The sequence below is a fragment of the Canis lupus genome, chromosome 13 (genome assembly GCF_048164855.1).
Source record: "Canis lupus baileyi chromosome 13, mCanLup2.hap1, whole genome shotgun sequence".
In the NCBI taxonomy this organism is placed as follows: Eukaryota; Metazoa; Chordata; class Mammalia; order Carnivora; family Canidae; genus Canis; species Canis lupus.
Window position 1 is genome coordinate 65500718 of NC_132850.1, and position 23194 is coordinate 65523911.

The 23194-nt window shown below is 44.6% G+C and overlaps 1 protein-coding gene and 1 long non-coding RNA gene across 4 annotated transcripts in view; one reads left to right on the plus strand and one right to left on the minus strand.

Moving 5' to 3' along the window:
- Positions 1-7984: 7984 nt before the first annotated feature.
- LOC140602280 (uncharacterized) lies at positions 7985-11594 on the minus strand. Its single transcript, XR_012005256.1, has 3 exons — positions 10428-11594; positions 9729-9785; positions 7985-8177 (listed from the first exon to the last, which is right to left on the minus strand). It is a non-coding gene; the product is annotated as an uncharacterized lncRNA (long non-coding RNA).
- Positions 11595-12483: 889 nt separating this feature from the next.
- The window catches only part of BTC (betacellulin), a 43366-nt gene continuing 32655 nt past the window's right edge, over positions 12484-23194 (plus strand). The window contains exon 1 of one of the 3 annotated variants that reach the window (XM_072773856.1): positions 12484-12597. Coding sequence is in view for 1 of the 3 variants with exons in the window: in XM_072773858.1 (XP_072629959.1) it covers positions 12555-12597 (43 nt within the window). In the remaining 2 variants the exon portion in view is untranslated. The remainder of the gene's footprint in view (positions 12598-23194) is intronic. The other 2 variants (XM_072773858.1, XM_072773855.1) reach the window with 2 other exon arrangements.

A 23194-nucleotide genomic window follows, 5' to 3' on the forward strand; every position in this document is an offset into this window, starting at 1 on the left:
AGAAATGGTTTCTTAGTGGCCATCTGGTCATTTTAAACCGTGTTCAAAGAAGAAATCTTGACATGTTGTACTCACGTTTTATGGCTGAAAAAGGCTGTTTAAGGTCATCTCATCTTGGAATGTCAGAATCTCTAGGTTAGGAGTGACATGGAATTATTTGAATTTCCTTCTCAATACCCAGCACGAGCATTTCCAGTGCCAGGGAACTCATTATTTCCCAGAGGAATCTATTCTCTCATTAGAATTTTAGACAGATCTTCTTTCTATTGAATCCAAATTCATCTGCCTCTAACCCTCGGGTCCTTGTTGCAGCCATCGGGACTGAGCAGTTCGAATAGAATTTATTTTCTATGTGACAACTCTTCAAATATTCGAAGAAATCTATCATGCAAGCTACCTTCCCCACCTCCCTCCTTGCCTCTGTCCTCCCTGCTTCAGGCTAAACAACCCAGAAAGAACTGCTGTTTATGAAATGGAGGCAAGGACCCTCACCAGTCTGGTTAAGTTTAGCAACCTATCATCTAGGTGATAAACATTCTCCCCTTTTGGGATCACCATAAAAATATTTCCTTATCTTCGGTCTTTTGGAACTGATTTCACATAGATTGCTAATAGCCCGTCCTCTCCTCTCTCTGATCCCTGTGTCTTGGAATATAATTCATATGAATCAAAACACTTGAATTAATCAAAGATTGGGGAACTCTTTTAAAATCTTTATATTGGTGGGACACCTGGGGTGGCTCAGTGGCTGAACATCTGCCTTCGGCTCAGGGCGTGATCCTGAGGCCCGGGATCAAGTCCTGCGTCGGGCTCCTTGTGGAGAGCCTGCTTCTCCCTCTGCCTGGGTCTCTGCCTCTCTCTCTCTCTCTCTCTCTCTCTCTCTGTCTCTCATGAACGAATAAATTTTTAAAATCTCTATATTGACTTTGGTGTTTTTATTCTTTTCACGTTTTATTTTATTGTGAACACAACGTGAGATTTACCCTCTTAACAAACTTTCAAGCATACAATATATTATCATTGGCTGTAGGTACAATGTCGTACAACTGACCTCTAGAGTTTATTTATCACGATTAACTGAAGCTTTGTGCCGGTTGATTAGTAACTCCTCACGTCTCCCCCAGCCTGGCGGCTCCTGGCAATCACCACTCCACTCCTCAATTCTATGAATTTGACTGTTCTAGATACCTCATATAAATGGAATCATGCAGTATTTGTTTTTCTGTGACTGGCTTATTTCACTAAGTGTAATGTCTTCAAGGTGCATCCATGTGGTTGCCTTGTACAGAGACTCACACCTGTCACACCTGTCAGGATGGCTATTATCTGAAAAGCAAAAGACAATTATTGTTAGTGAGGATGTGGAAGAGTAGGAACCTTTGCACACTGTCGGTGGAATGTAACGTGGTGCAGGCAGTATGGAAAAAAATATGGGAGTTGCTCAAAAAACTAGAGGTAGAACTACTGTGTGATCCTGCGATCCCACTTCTGGGTGTTACTCCAAGACAGCTGAAATCAGAATGTCAAAGAGATAGTAGCAGTCCTGTCTATAGTCACTGTGTCTCTATTCACAATAGCCAGGATGTGGAAAGAACCTGAATGCCCATCGATGGACAAATGGGCAAAGGAAATGTGGAACGTACATATCAATGGGATACCGTTCAGCCTTTAAAAAGAAGGACATTCTGCACTCATCTCGGATCGTGGTAGCTCTTCAAGTACCTTTTCTGCCTCTTTTGTTTTCCTTGGCAGAAAAAATAAATCGTAACAAAAGTACAACTTTAAAAGATGTGCGTGAGCTGGTGGTGAACATGGCATGAGGTAAAGACATGCTGAATCAGCACGTCGGACACCTGAACTAATGTGCTTCGATACAAAATTTTTTAAAAGCTAAAAAAGAGGGCAGCCCGGGTGGCGCAGCGGTTTAGCACAGCCTGCAGCCCGGGGTGTGATCCTGGAGACCCGGGATCGAGTCCCGCATCAGGCTTGTTGCGTGGAGCCTGCTTCTCCCTCTGCCTGTGTCTCTGCCTCTCTCTCTCTCTCTCTGTGTGTCTCTATGAATAAATAAACAACAAATCTTAAAAAAAAAAAAAAAGAGAAAAAAAAAAAAGCTAAAAAAGGATGCGTGTGTGTGCGTGTGTGTGTGTGATGTATGTTGTGCCCTGGCACAGAGCAAGTGGTCATGCTCTCATTTGCTATTTTCATCATGGACGTAAATAGGACAAACTTGCCGTGCTCCCAAGTCGTTTCCATACATCTCAGCCTCTCCAAATGCTGCGGTCACAGGCCTGTGACTGTCATTCTTATCTGCACTTGACCATGTGACTTCCCCTCCAGCTCTTACAGAATTCTTCACTGCAATTGTTAATAATTACAACATTGGAGTGTTTTTTGAGAGCTTTTAACTCTTTTAAAGTCCTCACTCTTTTTAGCTTCTCAAGCCCTACAGATAATGCCTGTTTGTCTCCCATACGCCTTTGCAATCCTGTCTTCTTCCAACTGAGGCTACACGGCTGACACTAGTCTTTCTCCCTGTGGGCATAACTAATTCTAGGGCTGCACAGTCATTTTTCTCCTCTGTTTTGTTTTAACTTTATAACCAATTTGACCTTGTGAGTTAGAATTACATACGAAGCAGCAATCCCCACCCCATCTCTTCCTCTAGATTTTGAAGAGATACAATTTTTTCGGGAAGTCAAGTGAAGAACTCATTAGATGCGCTGTTGTTCCCTAATGAGACTTCAGCAGGTGGCTAGAGGGATTGACTTCACCCACCACGACTATTTGAGCTGCTTAAAGTCCTGGGCCGTGATTTGCTGCTCTGGGTCATTGGAGCCGAAGAGCGTGCCCAGGATCAGCTTGAACGTATGATAGCATAGTTCTGCCACAGTCCGCTGTGTGACTAGGGGCAACTTACTTACCTTCTGTCTTTTCATTTCCTTATGAGGGTGGCAATCATGCACACTTCACAATATATTTGGTGGGCATTTGAAAAGTCAGTGTGCATAAAATGCTTAGAATCGTGCCTGGCTCACAGTGAGGATCACTAAATGCTCCTTGATACTGTTATTCCACAGAGGGCGAGGCACCTACGTACCCTTAACTGAAAACACAAATTCTCCCCTACCTGTGAAGAGGATCTATGGAACAACTAGAGCGGACAGGAACATTCACTTTGGCCAGAATGAGCGTGCCCACGGCGGGGTAAGAGATGCTACGGGCAGATCTCCCTAATATCTGATGTGTTTGTTTGGGTAATCCCAGCACTTTCCAACACAATGCCTGGTACGAGGTAAGCATTCAATGACAAACTGCAATATAGGGATAAGAGCAGAAAAAAAAAATTTGGACAATTTTGCCATTATATGGATTAGGAAAAATTTCTCTATCTGGCCAATTGATTGCAAGATATTCCCACAATAATGTTAAGCTCTATTCCTCTTTTCTTGCCATTAATGCTTTTTACCATGCTTCAGAAGCTCTGCTTTCAAACCCTGAGATTCCCATGGAGGTATAAATATCTACCTCCTCTTCTAACACATCTGCTTCTTTTTAATATCCCGCACCAATGATTGCTATAATTGCACCAAATCTTGGGATAACGTGGAAGCAATCTTGAGTCTGACCATCATGGTGAACATTAATAGTTGATACTTACTATGTGCCAGCCACCATGCTGCATGTCTTATATGAAATGTCCCATTTAAGCCTCATAGGAACCCTACGAATAGGTTCTGCTATAATTTTCAATTTAAAGATGCAAAACTTTGGGTTTGGAAAAGTTAAATTACTAACCGAGAGTTACATAGCTGACGAGGGACAGTGTTAAGATTTTTAACTAAGAAATTTCAAGACTGCAGTATTCCTCACTTTAACTTTCTTTTTGTGCTTATAACATCAGTACATATAAGACAGTATTGTCTAAAAGCTCTTCCAAATTATTTTTCTCACTGAATTTATTATGATTCTGATGGGTTAAGTGTTGGTCACTCACATTCATCTCTAGGCCCCCCTAGATGTGCTCTACACATCCCCCTGTACTCCATCCCAAAGGAGGAATGTTGACGTGGGTAAAGATATAATGGGATCCTCCCAACATTCACACGTGAGCTGCCATGCTAAGAGGTGAAGGTTTTAGACGGAGGAGCAGGGGATCAATGGCGTTGCTTCTCTCATGGTACTATGTGCTAGCTTGGAGGAGACTTCAAGTTAATGAAAGAACAAGATATGGTACAGGGTAAAGGAGGCAGACAGGCTAGGCCAGCTTTGCCCTATATCTAGGGGAAATGTCTTTCCTGATCCCAGGCTTGGTCTCCCTACTTCTTCTTGAAAACTGATAAAATTCAGAGGACGAATCAGGATGTGACCTAGAGAAAAGGCACGAGACAAACAGTTATAGGGACTCCTGGGTGGCCCAGCGGTTGAGCATCTGCCTTTGGCTCAGAGCGGGTTCCCAGTCCTGGGATCGAGTCCCACATCAGGGTCCCCACAGGGAGCTGCTTCTCCCTCTGCTTATGTCTCTGCCTCTCTCTCTGTCTCATGAATAAATAAGTAAAATCTTTAAAAAGAGAAAGAAACAGTTATAGCTATCATCTTTGAGTTTCACTCTGCTTGGTTCATTGTAAGCTCCGCAGGAAAATTTATTAATAGAGTAATCAAATGATGAATTATTTTTTTAAAGACTCGATTCCAGGACCCCAGGATCATGCCCTGGGCTGAAGGCAGGCACTCAACTGCTGAGCCACCCAGGCACCCCTCAAAAGATGAATTAATTATTGTAATAATTTAGTCGACCACGAGTTTGTTGACACTTAATATACTTTCCTTTGTTCCCACATTTAAATATTTTTAGTACTTTTTTTTTTTTTTTTGAGAACTAATCCTGAAGCTGGAAGGCATAATAAACTTTGCAGACTTTTCTTACAGGTATTTCAGAAGCTTTGCATCTTAGTGAAGGAAGAATTAGTCATTAAGATCATTCCTGGAATGTCCTCTGAATTTTAGGTGTCTGAATTTAGAACATCTCAAACCAAGATTCCTCCAGCTTTATAGAGTCCTACCTTTTTGCTATAGTCTATAAAGTTGGTCTAAGATTTCTAAGAAGATTAAATAATTTTTCATTGTGGTTGCAGTGGTAGGATGTTGTACCACCAACGCAAACCTCCCGCATTCAGGCTCAGACGAAGAAGGAAAGTGTATCAAGGGCCTGTAGGATTCCATTGTCAGGATATATGGCACCATCCCCAGAATGTAAGTACGTCATTAACTGCGTTATGTCCCCTATGATTTTGTTTTACCTCCAGAGCTTGCAGATGGAAAGAGAGGCCCGATCTTACGTTAGAAAAGTCTGCAGCTCTAAACCATAGGCTTTGAGAGTGAGGCCTATTTATATCACATCCCATCTCTGTGTCTGTAAGCAAGTCATTTAATTTACTTTAGGCTTAGTTTTTTTTTGTTTTTGTTTTGTTTTGTTTTGTTTTAAGATGGGAGAAGTAAGGCCTTGCAAGGTTATGATGAAGATTGAGAAAATATAACAATAGATTATTTGTATATTTATCTCCATAAGGAGTCTTTATAAAATTAGAAGTAGATATTCACACCATTACAATGCTCATCTTAATCAGATTTTACCTAGGCAGAGGAGAAAGGCCTGCTCTCCCGGTTCATTCAGCTCAACCCCAACTAGAGTGTGGAGTTGCCTACATTTGTATTTCTGGTGAAATTCTGTAGATCTTTCTGGTAGTGGAGGACTGGGTGAAAGTTTACCCTGCAGGTCAAAGTGGACCCTGGAAAAAGCGGAGGGTAAGCAAAGATCATCATGGCTCTCCCTCTGTGGACCTTTTACTGGATCTTACTTCCTTCTCTTATTCATTTGCCACAGAAAGCTGACCTAATTTTGAGACTAACACCCCAGCCAGTTGTCATTTATGATGCTTTATGTAGCAATTGGAAATTACTTGTCACATCTCACCTTTTATACTAAACTAGTTCACTGAAACTAAGATGATGGTAAATGGTATTAATGTCTCAATGCGTTAGCTTTCTCAGATGACAACTTTGAACTTCTTATAAGCCTCTCTGGCAATTTTGTTCACTGGAAAATATAATTTTAGTGAATGAAAATTTTAGCAAAACCATTTGAGTGTTATGCAGGGAGCCCTGAAGTCATAAACTGAGTCACCAGCATATCTGTAGGAGAGCTGTCCCAGACTAGAGGATCCTAGGAGTTTATCATTTTGAGTCCAGGGGTGCCTGGGTGGTATACTTGATTGAGTATCTGACTCTTGGTTTTAGCTCAGGTTAATATCTGGGGGTCAAGGGATCAAGCCCCACATTAGGCCCTGCACTCAGTGGGGAGTCGGCTTCAGATTTTCTCTGTCCCTCCTCCTGCTCTCTCTCTGTCTCTCAGATAAATAAATAAATCTTAAAATAAAACAAAATAAAAATTTCCTTAAAAGATAATTTGAGTCCAAAATGCCATATTTTATCTAATATTGAAAGGCCATTGATAAGATGCACCATTATTTTATGACAAGAAGAATTTTTTAATTAAAAAATTTAAATTATAACCAATGCTTTCTTATTACTTAGGATTTTAATTTTACTCTAGTTGAAAGAGATATTTTAGACTTATTTATACATCAATTCTTAGAATATGTTATGCATATACACATCAGTATTAGTATACATATATATTAATATCATGTATGCATAAGAAGGAACAAATATTAAGTGAAATAAGTTTAATATATTTCTAAGACTTTTTTCAATTCCAAGTTCTACTTTTCCTAAACATTTTCAACTTTGAATCATTGGTATTTTTGTCTTTCCACACATTATTTTCCTTCATGCCTTTAAGTGTTGGTGATGTAGCATTACTTAAAAGGGTGTTCCCCGTTGGTCTGCAGGATTTTCTTCTAAGCCTTTGAAACTCTGCACAAGCCATGGCAACTTCATTATAACTACTGCTTGGCAGCAGCAGAAATACATCTGGATGTCAAAGATGTTAAAGTATCAAAAAATATGTAGCTTGGGACTGATAAATTGTAAATTAGCTATGATTGTTAGGGGTAAATGTTTACATTTTCATTATGTATTTTTTCAGAGCATGAAGCTAAAATGAGAAATAATCATAGTACTTCACACTTGTGTATAACTTTTTAGTTGCCAAAGTAGTTTCATACATAATATCCGTAATATCTGGTTAAAATTTCAGCCTAGAACCAAGGTTAGCAAGAGTATCACTTTCTCTGGGGCAGACAATGTCTTATCAAACAATGAATCAATGTGATTATCCTGCATATGTGTATTCACACATGTATTCTTTCTCATTTCATTTGGTAGCTGTAGAAGAGACTATATGCTCACCCAAATCTATTCTTCTCTTTCCCCAGGGCACAAAATCTAAACACAGCAAATTTAAAGAGAGATGTTCACTTGGTTTTCTTTGCATTTGTGGGTTACAACTTTTTGAGTCTCAAAAATAACTATCTATATGGACCAGCATTAGGTGGTAATACTGAAGACAAAAGCATTAAAGGCCTCTAGTAGTCATTAGTAGAGACAATAGAGACTTCCAATATATCAGGAACTGAAGACAAAAATAGCAGAAAATTCTGCAGGCATGATATCCTACTTCTTGCTAAATCATTTGTGAACATTGTATATCAGTTTGAACATTTTAGGTTTTTTGTTGTTGTTGTTTATTTTTTTTAGATTTTTATTTATTTATTTATTTGAAAGAGAGGGAGAAAAAGGAAACCATGAGTGGGTAGGGGAGGGGAAGGGGGGGCCGGCAAAGGAGAAGGACAAACAGACTCCCCGCTGAGCGCAGAGCCAGACACAGCTCCACCCCAGGACCCTGAGGTCAAGTAGAAGTCAGATACTTACCTGACAGAGTCACCCAAGTGTCCCCTCCCAGTTTTGACATTTAAAAAAAAATCTGTATTTACAAACAGATGGTAGGTATATATTACAGGGCTAAAGAAACTTTTTATTTTTATTTTTTTAAGATTTTATTTATTTATTCATGAGAGACACAGAAAGAGAAGCAGAGACCCAGGCAGAAGGAAAAGTAGGCTCCCTGTGGGGAGCCCGACGTGAGACTCGATCTCAGGACCCTGGGAGACACCCTGGGCTGAAGGCAGATGCTCAACCGCTGAGCCACCCAGGCGTCCCTAAAGAAATATTTTAGAAAAAAATTATACTATGAGAAACATAAAAGCTATTTAAAGCTATCATTAAATGAACACACATGGTTATCTCTGAAAAAGAAAAAAAAAACAAAAACCTTGAACTCCAAGGATTATGAAGTTAGGACATAACTGAATTGTTTGTGGGACTCATAAAGGCCACTAAATTATACTGAGATTAGAACCAATATACTAATGTTTCTACCCTAAAATGAAGGGTGAGAAATGTTCATGATACAAGGATAGATATCACTTTCTTACTAATCCACCTCTTGAAAATACCATTCTGCTTCCATGAAAGATCTTTTTAAAGAATTATTTCAAACTTAAGTCTTCTCTCCTTCCCTGTTTTGCTGCTCACATCCTACTCCTTTTTACTTCCTAAAAAGTTGAAGGAGGAGAGGGCACGAGCATCTAGAGCCTAGAGGATTTATATTCTACTTACTTTATTATAAGCTCATTGAATATTAATTTCTTTGACTTAAAAGATTAATTTATTTCTTTGGACTTCGGAAAACTAGATAGCTCGTTTATTTAGACCTTCAAAGCATAATACTTAATAAATTATCACACCTTGAGTTATGTGTCATCCTGGTCCTTTAAAAGAGAGTTGAAAGAGAGGTGAGGGATAAAAAAGGAGGGCGGAGAAGGTCAGAAGGGTCTAAAGGAGGGTGAAGAGGCAGATGGGGCCCAAATCCACAGAATTTTAGGCTCAGCATGTCTTTCCCATCGGGGCTTTGCTGGGTGCTCTTTCCTTCCCCCCACAACTATTAGTAAGAAAGGGCTAGTGAACGAAGCCAGCTCCCACTTTCTCTGTACCTATAAATAGGTTTTAATAGTAATATGATAACTGTAATTCACTGAATAACATCTAATATGCAAGATTTTTGCCTTAGAGGTATTTATTATTGGGGCTCATAAAAACTGCAAATCATCAGATCTAAATCATCTAAATCATCAGATTTTAGAGAGGAGGACACTGGGCTCAGAAAGGTGAGTGATTTGTGGGATTCAGTGACGCAGCTCCAATTTGAACCGAAGGAACAGACTCCAAAATCACTTGTATGGTTGGTTATATATGTCACTTCTGTTATCCTACCCAGAGGAGTGTCGTACTCAGGGACCACGTAGGAGGGGATGGAGCCACTATGGCAGGCTTATTAGGTTGGGATATCTAAGGCCTTGCTATATTGTAGCATATTTTGGTATTAAAATTATGCCAACGAGGTGTTTGCCTACTTAGTCTATACTAGGGCCAGCACAAAAAGCCCAGATTTTTTTTAAAAAGACCAGAAGTTGTCTTTTTGGTGTATATATTAATATGAGTAAAGATAAAGATCACTATGATGAGCTAAAACCAATATGTATAATATCATAGAGAAAATTATATCTTAGATTCATTAAATTTGTATCAAGCTACTATTTTAAAAATACGGCAAGTCAAACAGAGTGAGGTATACATATAAAAAGAAGGATCCTTAGGACAGGTGCGTAGGGGGATGGATGAAATAGATAATAGGTGTAATAGGTACTTACCGCGATGAGCGCAGAGTAACGCCCGCACGCATCGCATCGCATCGCCACACTGCACACCTGAAACCAACACAACAGTGTGTGCTGCCTTTGCTGGAATTAAAATAACTAACTTGATTTTTAAAAAAGGATCCCTGAAAGTCTGAAAAAAGAAAGTACAGTGAGATAAGGAAAAAAAAATAATCCCCTCTTCCAGAAAAACTAGATTAAACAAAATCACTTGAATACAGCTTTTGCTTAGTGATTTTTCGCTGGTTTTCCTTAGAGACTAGTCAGTGATTTCAAGTGGAATATTTGAAAGTTCTTGACATAAATTGTGCTACTAACTTTTAATAATCTACAATGCAAAATGTTTATCATTACTACAAAATATTATTTTTTTAATTTTTCAGCACTCATACTTGTTTTTATTCACTCACTCTTGCTGAATTAAATAAAGTTAATGACCACTAGGGAGCCTTCCTTATACCGAGTGCCCCAAAGCGACAATCTGGAGAATACAGGCTGACCTCGAAAGGACACATTCTGAAATTTTCCTTTCTACCACCACCCGTGTGTGTTTGTGTCCCACAAGCAACCACAAGCTTCTGTTGTCCTGTCCGAGGCGGGGAGGAGTGTTCCAGCTGAGGCCGCTCTGCGGGCGGGAAGGCCCTCCCGAGGAACCCGCCCCAGCCTCATACCGACCTGGAGGGCTGGTCTCACCTGCCACCTGCCCGGCACTGGCACGGGCAAGACACTGCCGAGCGATCCCTTGGCTGGGACTCCTGGGGACACGAGTCCTAACTTGTGACTCTGGCGGTTTCGACCCAGGCTTTTCTTAGTAGCAGCTCAGCTTAAAATCTGAAGCACTGAGACACACCCCAGTGACCCGAAGGAGGCCACAGAAAGCTCAGACTCTTGCAGAGTTGTGTGGCTGGATCCCAGAGTCCCCTTCCTCCATGAGTGAAGGAATTGAGGAGAGAGAGAAAGAAGGGGAAGAGGAGGAGGAAGAAGAAAGAAAAAAAGGAAGGGGGTAGGTAGAAAAGAAGGAAGGAGAAAGGAAGGAAAAGCACAGTGGCTTGACCTTGGAGAGACCGGGCCTCCAGTGCCAGGAAATCTGGAAGTCCCATTCCCCAGAGCACTCATTTTATTTCTGGCATTAAATAAAGCCCTCGGGGCCGGCCATTAATTTATCTCTATGTTAAATCACACTGTTTCATACTCTAGTGGCCTGAAAAAGTTAATTTACCATTTGAATGGCATGAATGATGAATACTTACATCAAGTCTGGGCATTTTATAATATTGAACAATCAGCCTTTTTTTTTTTTTTTTTTTGGCTTAGATGTGCTTTATTTTTTATCTATGGAAAAAGAAAAGAAAATAGCGGTGTTCTGCTGGGGATAGCAGGACGGCTTCTAGATCTCAGAGCCAAAGATGCTTTAACGGAGGCCTGGAGGGAAGAGGGAATATCAGAAAAGAAGAGGGAAGGAGAGGGGGAGGCAGATGACGAGGGCCGAGTCCCTTGTCCTCTGTGCACCTGCCCTTTTCACTTGGGGTGCAGTAACCTTCTATCCCACAGCCTTGGATTTCTCTAAACCCACGCCGGCCCTATCAGTGCTTTACGGCCTCTCATACGGGGCTAGCAGGGGATTCTGAGCATTAACGGTTGACTTTTATTCCCCCGCATACATCAGTTACCTGGGGCACTGAAGTAGTAAGAATTGGTTTTGAAATGAAACGTCCCATGTGGAGAAGGGCTCATAGCAACTGGTTTAATTTAAACAACGGGGAGGAAGCAGGCGCAGACGGCCGGAGTGCGGCCCGCGGGCTGGGGAGTGTTTCCTGGGTTCCGGGCGCCACGGGAGGGCGCCGGCCCGGAGGGAGCCTGACCTCGGGCCGCTGGAGGCCGAGCGGGCGCCTCGGTGCGCGGGGACGCTGGGGCGGACCGGAGCAGGGGCGGGTGCGGGGGCGGGAGCGGGCGCGGGCGCGGGTGCGGGACCGAGTGCGGGCGCGGGAAGCCGCCAGCCCCGGCGTCCCCCTCCACAGGCGCGGCGCAGGGAGCGGGTCTCTAGGGTGAAAGAGGCCACGAGGGCTGAAGGCGCGGGGCGGCGCGAGGGCGGGGGCGTCCAGGGCGCCTCGCGGGAGCGAACCCCACCCCGGAGCTCGGCACACTTGAGCTGAGAGAGGCTTCCCGAGGTGCAGCCCGGAGGTCCGCGGGGGGGAGGGCCGCGTGGACCGGCTGCACCCCTGCCCGCCCCCCACCCCCCGCCCCCTGCCTGCCCCCACCCCATTCCGCGTCCACCCCCGCCCCCCCACTCCCGTACCTCCTCCCACCCCTCGCCCCACCCCTACCTCCCCCCCCTCCCCCGGCCCCTCCCACTCCCCTACCTCCCCCCACCCGCCGCCCCCTACCCCCCTCCGCCCCCCACTCCCCTACCTCCCCCCACCCCCCGCCCCCTTACCTCCCCCCCACTCCCGTACCTCCTCCCCCCACTCTCCTACCTCCCCCCACCCCCCGCCCCCCTTACCACTCCCCCACTCCCCTACCTCCTCCCCCCCGCCCCCCTCCCCTCTCCCCGCCCCCCCACTCCCCTACCTCCTCCCTCCCCCCCGCCCACTCCGTCCCCGGCGCAGGGAGGCAGGCGGGACCCGGCCGGGGCAGGGGAGCGGCCGCCGGGGGGGAGGCGCGTGGGGGCTGCCGGCGGCGTCGGCGCCTCCCGCGGGGCGTGTGCGGAGCGGGCGGCCTTAAACCGGCTCGGTCCCCGCCGCAGTCGCCGCCCAGCCCGGCGGGAAGGGGCTCGGGATCCGCGGGGCCGCGACGGCGCGGGGGGCGGGGCTCGTGGGGCCGATGGACCGGGCCGCCCCGCGCCTGCTCCTGGCCCTCGGCCTCGGTAAGTGGCGGCGGGGGCGCGGGGCCCGGGGCGGGGGCGCGGGGGGCGGGCTCTGCGTCTGGCGACCTGGCCGCACCTGCGGGGGCTGCGCGATGCCAGGACCGCCCCTGCCACGACCGCCCCTGCCACGACCGCACCTGCGGGGCCGCACCTGCCGGGGTCGCACCGACCGCACCTGCGGGGCCGCACCTGCCGGGGCTGTACTTGCGAGGCCGCACCTGGCGGGGCTGCCGCGATGCCAGGACCGCACCTGCGGGGCCGCACCTGCCAGGACCGCACCTGCGCGGCTGCCCGACGCCGGCGGAAGGGGTCCCGAGGCCCGGCGCTGGCGCAGGTGCCCGGCCTGGGAGGGGCGCGGCGGAGTCCCCGGAAGAGGGCGGGCCCCGGGGGGGGACTGCTCGGAGGGGGCGCCCCCCTGCCCTGGAGCGCCGGGTGCGGGGCCGGGGGAGGGCACCTGCGGGGGCGGGGGGCCGGGAGCACCGAGGCCGCGGCGGGTCGGGGCGGGTCGGGGCTGCGCGACAGCCCGGGGCAGGGACTGAGCGCGGAGCGGAGGCGGGCTTGGCCGGGGCAGCAGCTGCGCAACGCAGACGCGTTTACTAGGAATATATCATTTCCTATTTTAAGGCAAAACGGGGCACGGAAAACTTTTCTTCATTGAGAAAAATTCAATTTGGGCGGTTGGGCTCAGGAGCACTGGGGGGCGGGGGGACACTGCTGGGGCCCGAGGTTAGGGGGCCGGTCGGCCAGAGGCCCTCCTCACCTGCCCGGAGCTGGGACTCAGGTGCTGGGGAGGCTCCCGCAGCTGCATGTGCGAGGGGACCGGGAGGGCGCACCTGGGCCAGCCTCGCAGCAGGACAGGCCTCGGCATCCCGGTCCCGTCGCGGGAGGCAGGGGGAGGGAGCAGCGGGATGTGGGGTCCTGGCTGAACTGAGCGGCGGGGACACCTGGGCTGGAGGCATGAGTGTGGGAGGAGGGGAGTCGCTGCAGCTTATGGCTTACCTGTCTCCGCCACCTCCCCTCTACCTGCAAGCCTGGGGGAGGCCGGGTTTCTCATGTGGTGGGGAGACAGGTGGGGTCTACACAGACACTTTCATTTGGCCATGGTCCTGGGAGGAAGAGAGGTGGCTAAACATGTATGACGACCTTGGTTGGAAGTGGATCTGACTTCGGGCCGTGGTTAGGGAGAACAGACGGATTTAAGAAACCCCACAGGGATCCCTGGGTGCCTCAGGGGTTGGGCGCCTGCCTTCCGCCCAGGGCGTGATCCTGGAGACCCAGGATCCAGCCCCATGTTGGGCTCCCTGAATGGAGCCTGCTTCTCCCTCTGCCTGGGTCTCTGCCTCTCTCTCTCTGTATCTCTCATGAATAAATGAAAAAGAAAGAAAAAGAAGAAAAGAAAAGAAATAAAAGAAAAAAGAAAAGAAAAGAAGAAAAGAGAGAAAGAAAGAAAAGAAAAGAAAGAAACCCAGCAGAGAAAGAAGTCAGTGACACTGTAGTAGGGGCATCCCGTGGAGTCTGCAGAAGGGCAAGGGGCAGACAGAGCTGGGCCCAGGACCACTGCTGATGCTCTGGGCAGCGTTGCTTGGATGCAGCAGGTGTTCTCTTCCTCACTCTGTCTGGACTGTCCAACAAAGTATTGACTGAAAATCTGGACAGTCATCAAGATGTTAGAGGATGTGGGGATAGGGGTGGGAATAGGGCTCAGGAGACTCCTAAGCCATGAGTCCTGCCTAGAGGTGTTATGCTGAGGGGCACCTGGGTGGCTCCCTCTGGCTCAGGTCTTTATCTGAGGGGTCTGGGATGCAGCCTCACATCAAGCTCCCTGCTCAGTGGGGAGTCTGCTTCTCCCTCTGCCTCTGCTCCTCCCCATTCCCCCCCCCTTGTACATGCACACACTCTCAAATAAAAGAGAAAGTTTTTTTAAAGATGTTGTTCTGAATTTGGGAATGCAAGACTAATCAATATGAAACTATAAGAGAGACTTTCATAAAACCAGAGAACAGTAGCTTGCCAGTGAAGGATGGAGCAGCAGGACAAGCTGGGAAAAGAACCCAACGGGTGACTAGATTCTTGGGTAGGATTTGGAATAAGCAGGAGAGGCCAATGACTGAGGGGGCAGTGTGGGGTTAGGGGAGGGAGCTGGGGGCCAGAGCACCTGAGTGTCTCAGGTATAGTCCAGACAAACTAGTTAAGGCCTAGATTAGGGCTCTGTGCCAGCACAAATGTCATGATAGAAGTGATTATTCCAGGTTGATAGACATTCTTCCCCCTTCCCTATCACAGAACGCTTTATTGTTGCCTCAAAACTTGTCACAAGGCAGAAACGAAAAGAAAACAAACTCTAATCCAGTGCCTTCTTACACTCAAGGTAATCGGTGATGGAACTGCCCTGTTGAATGTTTGGCTTAGGGAACTGAATTCCGTCTCCAGGTCACCTAAAATTCCAGGGCTTGCAAAATCCCAAAAGATGTGATTTGTTGGCATCAATGCTCCTGTGAAGTGGTTCTATTTTTCTCACATATGCTTGACTTTTCAGTCTCATTCCTAATTTAAATCATACGTTCAATGTTATTTACTTTTTGAAGAAAAGGTGAGCAATGCACTGTGTAATGCACGTGGGTGTGAGTGTGACCAGGGAGGAGGGGCGGGTGGAGAAGTGCCCTGGGAACGGGCATGGAGCACTCATGAGACCTAGTTCCGGCTCTGCCATTCTGGGGCTCTGAGACGTCTATAAATGCCAACTTTTTGGACATTGTTTTTCTCATTTGTAAAATGAAGGAGTTGCTTTAGATGAGCCAAAGGTCCTTAGCAACTTGACATTGTATTCATCTATTTTTATAAAGATTTTATTTATTTGACAGTGAGACAGTAAGAGAGCACAAGCAGGGGAGGTGATGGAGGGAGAGGGAGAAGCAGGCTCCCCACTGAGCAGGGGATCCCCACAGGGCTCCACCCTGGGGCCCCGGGACGCCCTGAGCCGAAGGCCCGACGCTTCACGACTGAGCCACCCGGATGCCCCTGTACTCATCTTTAACTAACGTTTCCATTGGGAAGTTTAAGAGAGATTTTTGTCCAACACTATAGAGCTTTGATTTACTTTGTAATGGGATCTTTATTTCATACAAACTTTATAATAACGGAGAACCACGGATGCTTATTTCTTTGAGAAACAGGTAAAGAGGCAATAACTTTGGGGCACGTGCTGGCTCAGAGGGCTAGGCATCCAACTCTTGATTGAAGACTCTCTCTCCCTCTCCCTCTCCACCAGCTCACACTAGTGGGCCTACACACTCTCTCTCATTCTAAAATAAGTAAATAAATCTTTAAAAAGAGGTAATAACTTTGCTTAAAGTATCTTTTTTATCTCAAAGAAATCAGATTATCTCCTTTTTAAATTGTTTAATTTCTCCCTCTCATTCACTTGCTGTATAAAACTAAAACTGAAATCATAACCAGTGAAAAAGGTGTAAGAAAAAGTTACCTTTTAAAAAATGAATCATTTTAAGATTAAAAATAGGTTCCCCTCCTCATTAAAATTGAAAACATTGATATCTGTGAGTTGATGGAAGTTCTGCTTGAGAATATGCCTGTCCTCATGCTGTATATCTAGTTTCCAAGTTACAAAGAAGGTAGGGGGCAGCAAGTAAAATTCCCATTGTACAAATGACATAAGTGAAGCCCTAAATGCTGAAAATTTTTGGGCTTTGCCTCTTAGGCTACACTTCTGGCTTAGAAGAGCATCACAAATGTTTTTTCCTCCTCAAAACCCCAGGTTTTGCACATAAACAGCTGTCACAAATTGATTTTTGCTGTTGCTCCATTCTCAGTTGTTGGGTGGAAATTCCCAAATAATTCTGGAAGGCCCCACCACTGCAGGCCTGCTTTGCTTATTCCCACTGAAGGTGTCCTTGTTGATGCTTTGGGCTGCCTGAGGCAGTGCCGATGGCAAAGGCCCTGAGGACAGAGAGTGCCGTGTCTGTCCCAGGATCTCTGCTGACACTGCTCACCCCCTTACCCTAGTGCGCCTCAAGTCTTCAGAGCCCAGCACAAGAACCCCATCTTGGTTTTTCTCACCCTTTTATTGTAGTCAGGTCATGCCTGGACATAGACACGAGTGTCACTAGGAGGACAGTCAAGGGGACAGGGGGAGGGCCAGGCTCCCAGCTGTACCTTGGATCAGCTCTCTGAATCATGGGCCAGGCTTGCCAGCTCTCTGTTAGGGTTAGCAGCTTCCAGGATGCTCAGGCAATCCAGAATCCAGGCCGCAGGCAGCTAGGCCCAAGCAGTGATCCTGATACGCTTCCCAAGTTGCCACGACAATCCCCCGGCTCCACAAAAAAATCTGTAGACCAGTGGGCCGGGGTCGGGAGGGTTCCAAAGTAAAATTTAAGAAGAGAGCCAGCTTAAATTAAGGTGGGTTTGCTGTGTAACGCCTGTAACAGCTCGCTGTCCTGGGCATATTGGTGCCTTACAGAAGGAAGTTGAGTAATTCAAATGAATCTCTGCTAAAATTTAAAGAAATGAGAGGAGTATTTTTTTAGATGGTTGGAGAGAGAGGGGGTATTTCATCTTAGCTCAGATAACTTAGGCAATAACCTACTTTGATTATCAGCAAGATCAATTCAAATAGCCACAAACTACTTTTATTCCATTCCTTACATTTTTTTAAAGATGTGTAGGTAGTATGAAAAAAAAAAAAGATGTGTAGTATGTACCCCAGAGAGTAGAGTAGTGACGAAAAGTCCAACCAAAGTATAATGATGTTTGTGTTCAGCCTTTTTTATTTAAAAGTGCCTGAGTTGGTAGTAGAAGAGGATGAGTTAGGAATATAACGTTTCCCTCTTTGCAAAATCATGGGTGTATTTATTCACTTAGCCTTATTTATTTTTAGAAGGGGAGGCAGAAAGCGTGCCTGGCACATAGTAGGGCCTCAAAACCTATTAGTTAATTGACTGGATGAATGCAGGTTTGTGATAATGTCCAGTCATTAAAAAAAATAGATTCGGTAAAGAAAACAGTTCTATTTCTTGTTGGCAAAACATGCACACAATTCAGAGAAGTAGAAAGACTTATTTCCTCATCTTTTTTACTTGGGACTTGCTTCTAGCAATGCTAGAGACCCTTTCACAAGAGGACTTCTGTTTTGCACGTACTATGTTTACTTCTGTTTCTTCTGTTCCTACTGAGGATTCAAGCTGCTTCGTGCCTCTCATGTGTTTGCTTCAAAGGCAGATCTCAGGCAAAATCAGGACTTTTAAAATAAGTGTTTCAAGAGGGGCAGGAAGGGCGTGGAATTCAGGGCATTCTCCAATGGGTTGTTTAAAAACGCCCTTTGGATTCTAGGAGGTGTGAGGTAATTTGCTCTCTTGTTTGATTATAACTTTTTGAGACACACGTTTCCTTAGCTGGGAGTAACCAAGTTGCTATATTCATAGGTTCTGTTTAGTATTGAATGGAATAAAAGCCTGTAGCGGATCCTATAGATGTGGAGACAGATTTGCTGTGGAGGCGGACTAAAGTGTGACTTTTTTTTTTAAGATTTTATTCATTTATTCATGAGAGACACAGAGAGAGGCAGAGACACAAGTAGAGGGAGATGCATGCAGGCTCCCTGCAGAGAGCCTGATGGGGGACTCGATCCCGGGACCCTGGGGTCACGCCCTGAGCCAAAGGCAGATGCTCAACCGCTGAGCCCCCCAGGGGCACTGCAGTCTGACTTGCTAATGTTGAAGAATCCCTAAGTGATCTAACGTTATATATAAATATTTCATAGGCATCAATGGTCTGGATTTCTTGCTGGTTAGACTGAAGCATGTGATGATGCACAGATCCATGCCCCCTCCCTTGGGGTGAGTCACCTGGCCCAAGCCTTTCAGAGCAGGAGTGGTCAGCTTGCCTTTGCCCCCTACTCCTGGAAGCCTAGTACGAAGGCCAAAAAATTGTCATCGGAACTGAATGAAACACTTTCAGGAGATCCAGACTTGACTTTTTCATGACCACTTCCCCACTGAGATGTCATTTTGAGTTTCTGACACTTGACTGGTCCCATCTCCTAGGGTGACTGATGCAAGATGTTGCTGATGACACAAGCAGATACCTACTTGAGCTTTGCTATGGAATCCCAACATAACCCTTTATATTTTGGGGACCTCTACAGTTGAAAGAGCATTTTCATATCATCTCATTTGGTCCTCAAACCGCAAATAATAAGAGAGCAGTTATGTCGTATGCATGCCAGGCACTCTTCTAAGAACCTAATAACTCATTGTATCCATATAACACTATCCATCTAATGCACAAGTTACGCATCATTCTCATTCTCATTTATATGGGAGGATATGGAACACAAAGGCATTAAGTAACTTGTCTGAGGTTCTGGCTTTATGAACATGAACTATAAAGATGAGGTATAGAGCCTAGATCATAGTAGACAAATATTTGTTGCCGAATGAGGTAGAAGGGGGAGATGGGACACTCAGGTGCAATGCAATGACATATCACTGCACTGAAGAGGGATCTGGGTCTCCCGACTCATTGAAGAGCATTGAAGTTCATCCTACTTGTTTCCTACCAGCTTTGCTTTCCCTGATGTTTACTCATATCTTTGTGGCATCCCCGATTCTGGATATGCCTCAGGTTCTTGGATTCCTGGTTCTTCTTTTTTTTTTTAAAAGATTTTATTTATTCATGAGAGATACAGAGAGAGAGAGGCAGAGACCCAGGCAGAGGGAGAAGCAGGCTCCATGTAGGGAGCCCGACATGGGACTCGATCCCGAGTCTCCAGGATCAGGCCCTGGGCTGAAGGCGGCGCTGAACTCCGGATTCCTGGTTCTTTTTCTTTTTCCCAGCCACGAAACCTGCCTACCTATATCCTAGGCCCAGACTACCCTAGCCAATAGTGACCAGTTCATGGGGATGATGCTCCTGAGAGGACCCACAGGACCTCACAGACTGAGAATGGCTAAAAGGAGCATATCCTGAGGCAGTCTGATGTTGTGGTCAAGAGCGTAGACTCTGAGTGAGGCTGTGTCTATGCATGACCCCCCTGGTGCTATGACTTCCCAACACTTTGATCTTGGGCAAATCTTTTAAACCCCTGTGGCCTCAGTTTTTTCATCTATAAAAGCCAGTAGTAGTAGAACCAAGGCTATTATATGGATTGAATTAATTACTGTATAAAGCACTTAAAATGTGCCTGGAACATAGTAAGTTCTGGATAAAGATGAACTATTATGATAGATAACAGGAAAGTGCAGAAGAAATCATTAATTATGATCAACATTTTTTTAAATTATGGATATTTTGATTCTGGATACTTCCTTAATGTAACCAGGGTCTACTAATTGATAGAAAAACTTTCTCTTGCCTTTATTTCTCAAATTCCTGCTCCCACTAGTTATGAAAGAGGAAACAGATAAAAATTCTCAAAAGAGTTCTATTTGACTGCTTTTGTTAGAAAGGAACACATGCAAAAAACAATCCTGCAAAAGCAAAATGCATATCTGCTTTCTAAAAATGTCTCTATAGATTCTTCTTCATCTGCCAATTTTGATCCTAGTTTTATGCAGTAAAAACCTTTACAGCACTTGCCTAGCTTTGACACCCAAACCCAGTATCTTAAGGTTGGACCAGACACAAAAGTCAGCCTGTACTAGCAAAGAAAAAAATAAAATATTTAGGAGATAGTTTTAATATTTTAGGCAATCTCATCAAAATGGAGTTATCACATTTTTTTAATTAAACAAATAGTTATCTTAATTAAAAAGAAATAAAACTGTCATAATGGAAAAATGAGTGATGATACACTGTCAAAATTTATTCCTAAAAATCAGAAAACTGGAAAAATAAATTATTTTAGAGAGTTTTCTTATGACAAAATAAGAAAATGTTTTTTTCAGATTATAAAGAGTAGATAGCCATGTATAAAAGTTGTTCTGTAATATTACCTTGTAACACCAAGAAAGTTATTTAATCTTCTTATGCTGCATTGTCTCATCTAGAGAATGGTATCAATGATAATAATGTCTATCATCTGGGGACATCTGAAACAGAATTGTTTTGAGGATAAAATGAGATAATTCAGGAAAAGATTTTAGCAGAATAATTGACTACTACATGTTCAGTATATTATTAATATTCTCACATTTGTGAATATGCAGATAATTTAAAATTATTTCATAGGTATTGACTGAAAAGGAGAAGCAGAATTATTGCATTCCTTATGCCAGTGGGAGTGTTGGTGTTTGTGCTTTCATCAAAGGAAATTGCTGTAATATTCACCACTAGAAGCAAAGGGAAAAATCAGAAATCTACTCCATCATAACCATGCTTTTGAGAGTGCTTTAAACAGTTCCATTGCAATGTAAGTTCCTTGATGGCAGAGATTTTTGTCTGATTTATCTGCAGCTATATTCCCAGGGTCCAGAACAGTGCTTGTACATAGTAAGTGTTCAAAAAACATTTGTTCAATAAATGAATCTGAGTGCACATAGCACAGGAGTCCTCCTAGACCAGCAGCTTCTCATAATCAGTCACAAAGATCATGCTGTAAACTTCATACACACACACACACGTATGCACACGCTTCCATAATCAAAAACAAAGAGCCCTCATGTTTCTCAATGGCTCTCTATATTCCATCTTTAATATCTCTGAATTTGCAGACAATGACTTATTTTAGGCAGTTCTTCACTTAGATGGTAGCTGTGCCCAGTTTTACTGAGTAGAATGACCTGATAGAATGAGATTTGCTCATGAAATTTAGGTATTGGCTGCCACCACCAGAAAAAGATGAACTGCATGCCCCATAGCTTGGTAAAGGGCTGGCCTCATCTTACTTAAATACAGATTACAGGCTGACTCGAGTGGTTTGCTTCATAGCTCATAACCATGTACTGGTAGGCTTTCCAAGGCTAAGGGCGGCTCATAACCACGAGGTAGCTCCAGTGCCATCTCTTTTTTCATTTTTAATATATTTTTGTATATATATATTTTTATTGGAGTTCCATATGCCAACATATAGCATAACACCCAGTGCTCATCCCATCAAGTGCCCCTCTCAGTGACTCCAGGCCCATCTTAGAGTAGTAATTGCATTTGGAGAAAGAGGCTAATCTAAGAGGACCAATTCAAGAGAATTAACTCCTGACTACAGAGTAAAACATAAGGGAACAAATTTTATGAGCTTTGTTCTTCTCACTGACTCCCCTCACCCCTTTTCTATGACAGCTCCATTCTCTAACGTTAAAGATGTCATTTTTGTCCCTAAGTCATATCAGGGGACCTCCTTCTTGAGTGTGTAATAATAATGGATAATGACTAGCTATTATAGTAATTCCAGTAGGAGATTAGTACATGGAACACAGTGGATTTTGGTTTTTTAGGGTTTTGTTTTGTTGTTTTGTTTTGTTTTTGAGAGAGCAGGGGGTGGGAAGGTTGAAAGGCAGAGGGAGAGGGAGAGACAATCTCAAGCAGACTCCACACCTAGCAGAGAGCCTGACAGGGGAGGGGGCTCCATCTCACAGTCTCACAACCCTGAGATCAAGACCAGAGCCAAATCTAGAGTCGGACATTGAATTGAATGAACCACTCAGGCACCCCAGGGAATGCAGTGGTTTTAAGATTGAGTTTTCATGCGCAGAATGGATCAGATGAGAGGGACTAATAAGAGCAAGTAAAGAGGAAGCTGGTGCTCTAGGCTAGAAAATAGCCTAGAAAACCTGGACCAGGCAATGGAGAGAAAGGAATGAATTCAATACATGCTTCTAAGTAAGAATGTATGGGATATAATGACAGGCCATGTGTAGGTAAGAAAAGGGAGTGAGGAATTAGGGCTGTCTCCAAGACTGCTAACCTGAGAGAGAAGAAAAATTTATGGTGCCATATTGAAAGAAAGCTGCCCCTTTTTTTGGGATGGGGGATATAAAATACTTTTGAGACATTCAAATGTCTTAATGAACGTTTGGAAATGTGGAAATTGACTTCGAATTACAGCAGCGGACCCCAAAACTGATTACTCGTTCAAGAAATGTAAAAAGTACAAATCATCAGGCCTCTCCCTAGACCTACTAAAATTTGATTGAGATGTTTCCACAAATCTAAAATTTTAAAGACTTTTTTTCCAGGAGAAAAAAAATTTCCTTGCAGAGTAATTGCAATTATAAGTAGATACTGCCCCATGTAGGAGGTCCTTTTGAGTGTAGGCTAGATTTGGTGACTTCTTTCAAAAGAATAGAGTATGAACAAGAAAAAGAAAATGGTAACTTTACAGTGCAAAAATCTGGCACACACTACCTCAACTAAGTGGTCAAGGTCAACATCACAAATGATGCCGTGTAGATATCATGCATCCCTCATGTAGTGTCATGAGGAGAACACTTCTCTCCCATAGTGTTTCTCCTAAAACCCATAACCCTAGTCTAATCATTATAAAAATATCAGACAAATCCCAAATTGAAGGACGTTCTACAAAATACCTGAACAGTACACATCAAATTTGTCAATGAAATCATTAAAAAAAAAAAAAAAAAAAACTAAAGCCAACACGGAAAGACCTGAGAACCCATCACAGACCAGGGGAGACTAGTAATCTTGACCC